The sequence below is a fragment of the Bidens hawaiensis genome, unplaced genomic scaffold (genome assembly GCF_021521415.1).
Source record: "Bidens hawaiensis isolate Kalapana, Puna unplaced genomic scaffold, B.hawaiensis_p1.1 tig00041748_1, whole genome shotgun sequence".
Lineage (NCBI taxonomy): Eukaryota > Viridiplantae > Streptophyta > Magnoliopsida > Asterales > Asteraceae > Bidens > Bidens hawaiensis.
Window position 1 is genome coordinate 96365 of NW_027497400.1, and position 10515 is coordinate 106879.

The window sequence follows — 10515 nt, forward strand, 5'->3', positions numbered from 1 at the left end:
TATAATTGTCCATAGTTTTATATTATATATAGAAACATTCGATCAAAGTTTGATTATCATTATCATATTTAATAAAAAATTTAACACACAATAACAAGAACATTTATGAACATCATCATGAAATTAACACAATACGTTTATTTTTTTTTTCTTGAAAGTTAAGTGAGTAAACTTCTGTAAACATCATCATGAAAGTTAAGTGAGCAAACTTCCCGAAAACGACCTAAATGCGTCTAAAATGTATAAATACGTGTTGAATGTCCAAAGCATTAAATAAAGATGAAAATGGTTTTCTTAACATAAATTAACTTAGAAAAACTGAAAATATCGAAAACATATACCCGAAACGGATTGAAATGCAAGAATCGGTTCCGTTGACTTTTAAAGTCAAACTAGCAAAACTAGCTAGTACAACTTGTAAGATCAAAAACTTTGGGAGAAGGAGGTGAAAATGGGTAGGAGAAAATGGATGAGATAGTGAGTATTTATGGGGGAGGATTAGGGTTTGAGGGGTTGGATAAAAACCTTTATCCAATGGATAACCGTTACAATTTGATGCTTTATTAAAACATGAGTTTTGATGTAAATAAATTATAATCAAAGATAAAAACATGTTTGCAGGGTTCTAGAATAATTATGAGTTGAGTCTTGGTTGGTTGGATGGTAAGAACATGAGTTCGGCTTTAAACGAGCTTAAATGAACCAAAAAACTGTTTTTATAGCTGAAACGAACTGTGGCTGCTGCTGCACAGCGGGTTGAGACCAGCCCTACATGTCACGTGAGGTGCGGTTCTAGGCCAAACTTTGATTTTTGGCAATTTTAGTCCCTCTGGTTCGTTTTAGGTCGTTTTGAACACAAAGTAAGCGTTTTAAACAACGTTAAAGACTTTGAAACGAAACGAAAAGTATGAAACATGATTATAACATAAAATTCATTGTTTTATTAATATCCAATGATCCAAAAACTAAAACTGGTCGGGTTTACAATACAAAAACAAGTACAAATGCGAGCCAAAAATGAGGAATGTCACATAATTAATGGAGAGTCAAGTCAATGAGTCAAAAACATAATTAGCGAAGAGTCAAGTCAAGGAATCAAGAAAGACTAAAATATTGGAGAAGTTTCAAACACTTATTTAGAATAAATAGGACGAGAATCATATCTTTTTCTTACTCATGTCTTGTTTATTTTGATTATTATCAAGGTTATCTTGTAACTAGAGACTTACCATCTCGAATTGGTTAAATTGGATATTGCCCTCTCTCGATTAACTATCTTATTATTTTAGTAAAATAAATCTTTCATTTTCTGGGTTCTATATCTGAATACTTCAATTGTGTGTGAACTTGGTTCATTGAGCACTCGGTTCATGCGAGTACTCGATCTTCAATATAATACGAGCTTATTGTTCATTTCATGTATGTGTTTTTTGCGTAGTGAGATCACCATGGCAGACCCACATAGAGAGGACGGTGGTCCCGAGACCCCAATGTTTTTTAAAAATTTGCTAAAGGTGGTATTTAAATTTTTAAGGGCCCCATATAAATTTGTAGATGGAACCCATACTACAATTACTGATGTGGTGTAGTGGAAATCCTTTGGTTTTACATGTGAATGATCATGGGTTTGAGCATTATAAACATTTTTTTTTTGTCTTTTTTTTTAATTACTGCTTAATATTAGTTAGTTAGGGTCTTAACTAGATGCACACAGAGGCAGAACACTGAACATACGGCCTGAGAACACATCCCAATCTTCAGACACACTGCATACATTTTTGGCAGAACAGTTTCAGATGTTAAAATGAAGAGAAGTTGATGTCGAGGAATTGTTGCTGTTTGGTTCTACCATAGATGCTTTTGGACTAAGTTCCACCAATGATGTGCTCATTTTGGTAATTTGCTCTAGATTGTTAACTTTCAAGTCTGCATGCTCCTTTTCAGTGTAGTTAGATTAAAATAAGATAATAAGAATACATCTCCTCAATGTGTGTCCTTTACTCTTCTTTTTCTTGTGTGAGTTTTGGTAGGACTTCCTGGAGACGTAAGGTTAAGGACCAGTAGGAGGAGGGTTATCTCTTGTGATAACTTTTTATTATATTATTTTCATTATTAGTATTTTCATTTTCGATTTATGGTTATTGTCTTTATCATAATAGTTGTTATTATTATTATTATTATTATTTAGTCTATCTATTATAAATGTTGCTTAAATGCTACCACTAGTATATTGTTTCTAGTATGGTATTAATATACTACTATTTTCTTATATATATATATATATTATCTACTTATTTTTTGAGTTGGGGGTCTCACTGGAAGCAAACTTTCTATCTTTAGGGATAGAGGTAAGGTTGTCTACATCTCACCCTCCCCAGACCCTACAGATAGCTTTAGTTATTTGTGGGATATGCTGGGTATGATTGTTGTTGTTGTTGCAGTTTTATTGTATGACCTCATTCTCTGCATGAACTTCATTTCAGATAATGTGAGAGCACTAATTTTAAATTGCCTCATTTTACTTCTGTTACAATTGCAACTGAGCCGAACTGAATTTCATGAGGGATTTACATTGACTTTTCTGTTGTATTTTGTGTGTCATTCAATACTTTTGTAGTACTATAACTCTAAAGAAGTTTTATGTTGTTGACGAATTAAAAGTAGGCGTGGATAAATTAGTTTTAAGTTGTTAATGAAAACAAGTATTACCTTATAATCTGAAGAGTAAATGCATTGCATTTGTAAGTTTTCATGTGTTCTGAATTGGTTTTAAGAGCCTCTCCTGTGGCATATGTGACAGTGTGAGCAGCGAGTTAGCAAGTTCAGTGAATATCAAGTCATAAAATTTTCGTCATTTAGGTTCTTCATTTTGTCCATTTCTTTTCTTTCATCTAAATTTGTGTTTTATTTGTTTGGTCTAATTTAGATAACCAAAGCGTACCCCAACCCGACTCAACGCCCCGACCTGACAATTTTATTGTTTGATTGTGAAATATCCAACCACCGAAGAAAAAAAGTGAACCCATAGGAAGAAAATTATAGATTCGCCACTGGAGATCACCTTGATTGGATCCATGCATCATAGTATTTGTTCTTTGTTCGTTTGATTCTCGCTCCACATCCCTCTCAACTATATTCAAGAGTGATTCAACTATGGTATTTTTGGACCTTTAAAACAACTTAAAGATTTGCTTTTCAAGTCTTCCAAGAGTTTGGACTAAAGAAAAATGGACTAGAAACGATATAAGGTCGGTGTAGCTCCCCCAAATCCATGTTGATAAAGGGAGAAGTTGCTTGAAAGCATAAGGCGCATGCATAAAAATTTGCAAAATAAGTTTTTATGATTGGGATTTTACCGTATAAATAACACTAAATTTCTTGTTTTCTTTTCTTTTTTGTGTGGAGGATAACTGCCCCTCATCCTTTAAACGTAGGTTCGCCAGTCTTCAAAACAAGTTGATGTAATTTCGATTGATCAAAATACATTCTGCAGTTTAATTCTGGTCTTCTTGATCAATTCATAGCTTAATTATGATAATTAACACTTTCGCTCCAATAAATCCAGACAATTGATCTAAAGAATAGATAAAACCGATCGAACATACCATGTAGCTCAAGTTTGAACCAAAAAGAACTTGAACTTCAAGGGCTGATCAATCAACCATGGGTGCCCAATGTAAATTAAGGTAAAAACTAAAACACAATTTATTTCTTTATCCCTAGAATGTAGCAGAACGACATTATGACACAAATATATATCACGCTATGCATCATACAAAGGTTTTACTTCTCCTGACATTGATTTGTAGTTTACATGTTTTTCTTCTTCTTGTTCTCGGCCTTCCACTCTTTAATGTCGGCATCTACTTTTGCCTTAACACGAGCATGAAAACCCGGATATGGTTTATAACCAAATGCCAGTTGAAGTGCCTATGGTCATAAATGACAATAATTACAATGGAAAATAGCTGCTTTAAGTATGAATAGGTTTATTCAGGTTGTCTGTTATCTCAGGTAAAAATTAAAAAAGAAAAGAGAATAGATCAAGAAAGTTGTTAGTTGACCAAAGTTTAACCAAGTATACACCCTTCGAAATTGTTTAGACAAGATTTAGATTATTGTTAAAATAATTTGTTTAAATAGAATTTACAAAAGATGTATTTACTTAATTAAAAGACATAAATAATGAAAAGTGAAGCATCTACCAGTTAACTTGGACCCACCTGTTTCGGCATCACCCTTTCTTACCCATACCAACACATCAATCTTGGCACCTCTAAGCTTCAGCAGACACATATATATGTATGTATGTATGTATGGATTACCTCTAGTAACACGAAGAAAGGCCCCATCAAGAAGGCTTGTAAGAGGTTATCCAACAAAGCAGGTGCACGTTGCTAATATATAACAAAAACAAAATAAGGTTTGATTATTCGAACGTGACGAGGTAAAAATAAGATGTCATGCTCAAGGTATTAGCAAGCTTCTTATTTATATTTATGGTTGGTTTGACCTGAGATGACTGAATTTCATGAGTATTGAGAGGGTAATAGCATTCAAACATGAAGTCTTTGAACTTCATATGGTTTAACTTTTGAGTTTTGAATATTATGATCTTCAATTTAAGATAGTTTCTTACTGTGGATAAAAAACTTTCAGTTGGAGTTCTTCAAACTTTATATGGCTTATATTGACTTTGTAGTTAAACTAACATGCATATTATAACATGAGATAATTAATGTGAATAAGAATGAATAAAAAAGTGGTGATTAGGTTGAAACTTTAGACCAGGTGAGTAGGGATGCACCTCCGTGGACCGCTCGTCAGGCCTGATAGGTGGTGGTATCACACCCTTCTCAAAGGAACCGTGCGTGAGACTCTCGCGTCATACGGCTCCGTCTCGAAATCAGGAACCCATTTCCTTTGACCAACGGGTCCTCAAACCAAAGTTGTGCTTGGGTGGTCTAGGGATAACGTAGGCCTACACTATATAAAAAGTTTTTGTGTTAAAATTGGGAAATTCCAAAAATAAACGTTTTTGAAAAACAAATTTCAAGTTTTATATGTCATTTGTAAGAAATTTCAGAAATAGGTATTATAAACTAGTCATGACGAGTATATTTTGATAACACACGAGTAGTTTGTAGAACCAATTAAAACTTATCACGTGCCCTTAAACTAACCGTAACGAGCAGGTTCACTAATTATTTACTCGTCACGACTAAATAAGTTTCATGCCTCGTAATCAACGCCCACGAGTAATTCATAAGTCCTTTAGTCGCGACGATTAGTTTACCTAGTTTACATTCCCTACATGAGTAGTTTATTAGTAGTTAACTCGTCGCGACTAGTTTAACCTTACAATCTACTCGTCGTGACTAAAGGACTTATGAATACTCGTGGGCGTTAATCACGAGACATGAAACTTATTTATTCGTGACGAGTAAATTATTAGTGAACGTGCTCATTATGGTCAGTTTAAGGACACGTGGCAAGTTTTAATTGGTTCTACAAACTACTCGTCACAACTAGTTTATAATACCTATTTATAGAATATCTTGCGAATGACACCTCAAACATGAAATTTGTTCTCATAAACGTTTATTTTCAAATTTTTCCTGTTAAAATATAGGTGGTCTAGGGATAAAGTAGGCCTATGCTATTTAGAAAGTTTTATGTTAAAATTTAGGTAGTCTAGGGGAAACGTATGCCCACGCTAATTGAAGTAGGCATACCCCAAGTTTGAAGAGAATTTAGGTTCTTCTTTCCCTGCCTCGTTAAGAATACGCACAAAATGTGTTATGGACAAGGCCGTCTATGAAAATTTAAATATCGTTTATAAGAAAACATATATTTCTGTAAAAGGAGTTTACAAGTCATAAGTATTAGATGACATAGTTACCTCAAACACGCCATGTCCTATGAATTGTCCCGTCAAACAGAATAATTGAGCAACTAAGACAACCTGGTAATAATATAGGATGTAAATGCATGAGATATGGTGATTTATTTAACTATACATAATATTATTTATCGCTCGTGTATCATTGTTCACGTTTCTTATCAAAATGGTAACCTAGCTAAAATTTGAGTATAATTTTCCAAACGTAGCAAGATGCAAAAATACTAAAAGCACCTTGGATGACTAGAGATGGGCCTGTAAACGAACTGAACATTCGGTGAACTGTCTGTGAACCTTCAGTTTGGTGAACTGTTCGTAAACTGTTCGGCGGAAAGTTCGTTTATGTTCATTATTTAATAAACGAGCGAAGATGAACAATTTGTTTTAGTTTAATTAAACAAACGAACATAAACACATGTTTTGCTCGTTAACGTTCGTTTATGTTCGTTTATTTATGTTCATTTATGTTCGTTTATTTATGTTCATTTATGTTTGTTTACATATTAATAGAAAACAATTAAATATTATTTGAAAGAGTCATTTACATAATAGTTTTATATTTGTTCATTTGAGTGTGTTTATTTATGTTTGTCTGTGTACATTTATGTTTGTTTATCTTTGTTAATTTATGTTCGTGAACTATTCGTTTAAATTTTAAACAAAAGAACATAAACGAAAATGAGCGTGTTAATTTTTTTAAATAAACGAACATGAACAAAAAATATGTGCTCGATTAAGTGTTTGTGTTTATGTTTGTTTAAAGTTAAATGAACAAACACAAGCATGCTCTTATTCGTATTCGTTTGATTCGTTTGTTGGCCAAACTAGAGATGACAACTTAGACCCCAATATTTATGAGCATTCTATTTAAGTTGTGTTTTATTTTGCATGGGTATGGATCAACTTTGAAAAATAGGCAAAGTGTACTTATAATGCATCAACCGTTTTATATAATATTTTAAATTGTCATAGAAATAATATTTTAATTTTGGGCTCTACTTTGAAACATTATGCCACTTCTCCAATCTTACGCATATATGTAACAAAAATGATCAATGACAAGTCCAAATTTTATGTTTGGTAGACGTAAATGACTAAAATGCCTTTTAATATTAAAAAAATAAAAAGTTAAGATAATTTTATTAAAAAAATAAACCGCATATTAATTAATAAAAATAAGATCAAAATACGAAATTGTACCTTCCAAGCAAGAGAAAATTCCAATTGATGAGCAACAAAACTCCCAGACACCCAACAAATAAAGCAAAGTAAACCAGCTAAAGAACCAGCTTTCACATCCAAACATACATAAAATCCGGCATAAATCATAGTAAACAAAAATCCATAGTTTGGAATCAAGCTATTTGGTAAAGAAATATTAACCAAAGGGGGTGTGAAATACATAAGCACAAGAAATGTGAACAAAATAGGCCAAACAAACAACATGTGAATAAATATATTCACAGGGTTGTTGTGATGTGCCCCATAAAAAGCAAAGTGTTTTTCAAGATCAAACAACCCTATTTTCGCCATTAGTTTTCTCCTGATTTTGTTCAAGAATGTTGAAAAGATTAGAGACTCTATAAACAAATGGAAAAGAAGTTAGACGTTAAATGCACATTAATTTTGGTGTGTGGATTTTGCGTAAAATTGTTAAATATCAAATCAATCAAGCTAAACAATTAATGTACATTTAATTTCCGTGTTAACAACTTTTTCTTTCATTAATATTTTCTTCTTTTTCTATTTTGTTTCTATAATTATTACAACTATTAAATTTAATACCATTGTTCTAGAAACCGACTGCACATCAACAATATACCTTTATTGGTTTACTTATTGGATCGATCGCTTGTTGAACCGGATTGAACCAAAGCAGTTGTCAAGGGCACATACTGATGATAAAGTTGTGTACTTCTTAACCAAATAGTCGTGGTTTAATTTGTAGGAAGCACAAGTGTGATGATTTTAGAAGTAGTGTAGAGAACATGTGTTCGCCAGAAAAAAAAATAAGCCATAACAAATACTATATTAGGATGACTACTGTTTGGTAATTGTTTTTAATTTTATTATATTGTTATAATTGTAATTTCTTTTTCAAAAAACAAAAATATAAAAGATAATCTTAAATCGTTGTTAAAATTGAAATGGTTTTATTAATATCAAAAAATATAATTTTATAATTGTTTAAAATGTATTTTTTAAAACAGCAAAAATAGAAGATAATTTTAAGAAAATGATAAAGTGTACTTTTTATAAAAACGTTTTTTTAAGATTAATTTAATACCAAAGCCAAATAGTAAAAGAGAAGGGAACGGTTTAAAAAACATACATCTTAATCTTATATATATATATATATAAACGAAACTTTTACAAACTCTTCGGTTGCTCCTTACATTCTCTCAAGCCATCGGATTGCTTTATTTGTAAATGGAGACTTCTCATGTATTTGACTCGAACTCACGGGTATGGGTCTCACCAAACCCAGATAGTCCTTAAACGGGTTATAACATCTCATTAAATTAAAAATTAATCTCACCAAATATTTCATACGAAGATACTCTCTTTTATTAGGGAAGGGAAGAAGGGGCCTAAGCACGGCAGATGCCGTACACTTGAGTGGAAAAGGAAAGCGAGACCTTACCTCTTTTTCCAGGCCTGTTCGGAAAACAGGGATATACTATAAATTAATATTCAATTCAAAAAGATATTATTTATAATTAAGAAATAATTTTATAGTAAAAAAATAATCGGGTCATAGGTCTCACCAAACCCAGATAGCTTTTAAACCGGGTTATAACATCTCATTTATTTGTGAAACCCTTTCATTATCAAAATCTAAGTATTTTATTAACTTCATTACAATAAATAAAATTAAATACAAATATATATATATATATATATATATATATATATATATATATATATTACGGGGACCGATATCGTACAAAGTGTTATTTCATAATAAACGTGCGAATCACACAATCTGGCAGTGGCAAGTGTGTAAATAACTAAAAATCTCTCTTTTCCTCATAAACATCAAATTCGTCTGCAAGACCATCAAATTCCCTCAAACTGTCTACAATCATCGATCAATTTCACTTCCATCTAACTCGAAATCATCAATCTATCATCAATTTCAAAAAAATTAACAGATTTGGAACATCGATTATGAACAAAGTTAGCTTAAAACGAATTGATGTTGTCGATGCCAACGAACTGAAGCATCAACAATCAAATTAACAATGAATCTCTGACTAATCACGACTCAATCATCAATTTGAAGAAACTGATTTATGTAATTTTAATTGATGTAAAAGCCGAATTTCGGATGTAGTGGAAGACGTGGAAGTTGGTTGCATTTGTTTCTATTAAACAAGATAGAGTTAAAATGTATAGTTTCAATATTACTTTACTCATACAAAGAATTACTCTATTTGTAAAATAATATTATGCTAGTTGAAATTGAAAATTACTCTACTTTGAAATTTAAAATTACTCTACCTATAGTTTTAAATCACACTACTTGTAATATAAAATTAAACAACTTGATATTGAAAATTATTTTAAGTGAAATTTAATTTCCTCTACTTGTATAAAATTACTCTACTTGTAAAATAAAATTACACTAGTTGTAATTGAAAATTACTCGATGTGAAATTTAAAAATACTCTACTTGTAATTTAAAATTACGCCACCTGAGATTGAAAATTACTCTACGTGAAATTTAACTTGTAATATAATTTACATTACCTTTTTCAACTAGAGTAATTATTATCTAAGTAGTGTAATTATCGAATCCGATTCTTCTTCCTCTGCTTCAAAATCATGTTGGTTCAAAAATCACGCTGTAGCTACAAAATTGAATGGCAAACTGGACAACACTCTGTAACAAACAGTTGACGCTTACACTACTTACATTTTGTATTGTAATATAATTACTCTACTTATATAAATTTATTACTCTACTTTATTATTAAATTACTCTACTTGTAATCTAAAATTACTCTACTTGAAATTTGATTGTAGCTTAATTACATATTCAAAGTAGTTACAAATCTTCTCTTCAACCATCACCGTATCTTAATTGAATAATTATGTTTGTACGATGCAATTTATTCAAATGATTTTGCACACGTTGTTACTTTCAAGATCCATTAACCGCATCCTCTTCCTTCCATTAACCATCGCCAGTGATGCTTAATTCCTCTATGAATCATTTACAGTAGTTAAAATTAAGAGTCTATCTGACATTGTTGATCGACTAATTGATCGTTGATGTCTGTTGATTGTTAATTGACTAGCGCTTAATAATTACAATATTGCCACCGCAGGATTTCTAATTATCCTTTGATTCGTACGTTTAGTATGGAAATTTAGTTTGTATTTGGTCCTCTCCATATATATATATATATATATATATATATTATAAACGAATAATTGAAATTAACCCTTGTAATAAAGGGGATAATCTTAAGTGTGCAATAATAATATTGTAGTAACTGTAATAATCTTCTCAAATCTTTTCAATTTGGAGCGTAATATATATATATATATATATATATATATATATATGTGTGGAGAGAATCAAGGGAAAACTCATCCTTAGAGAA

General features: G+C 31.4%; 1 protein-coding gene across 1 annotated transcript; it reads right to left on the reverse strand.

Annotated features, from left to right (window-relative positions):
* Positions 1-3810: 3810 nt before the first annotated feature.
* LOC143593168 (2-hydroxy-palmitic acid dioxygenase MPO1-like) lies at positions 3811-7435 on the reverse strand. The gene is made up of 4 exons (XM_077072884.1): positions 7103-7435; positions 5903-5965; positions 4326-4397; positions 3811-3930 (listed from the first exon to the last, which is right to left on the reverse strand). The coding sequence occupies exons 1-4, from the start codon at positions 7433-7435 to the stop codon at positions 3811-3813; spliced, it is 588 nt and encodes a 195-aa protein (XP_076928999.1).
* Positions 7436-10515: the final 3080 nt, after the last annotated feature.

What these genes read in the sequence shown, in the direction of transcription:
- LOC143593168 (XM_077072884.1), bottom strand. Translation starts at nt 7,435, where the DNA reads ATGGCGAAAATAGGGTTGTTTGATCTTGAAAAACACTTTGCTTTTTAT. An exon ending in TAGGACATGGCGTGTTTGAG is followed by an intron (nt 4,398 to 5,902) that starts GTAACTATGTCA and finishes GTTATATATTAG; the next exon opens with CAACGTGCACCTGCTTTGTT. An exon ending in CTTTCTTCGTGTTACTAGAG is followed by an intron (nt 3,931 to 4,325) that starts GTAATCCATACA and finishes TTATGACCATAG; the next exon opens with GCACTTCAACTGGCATTTGG.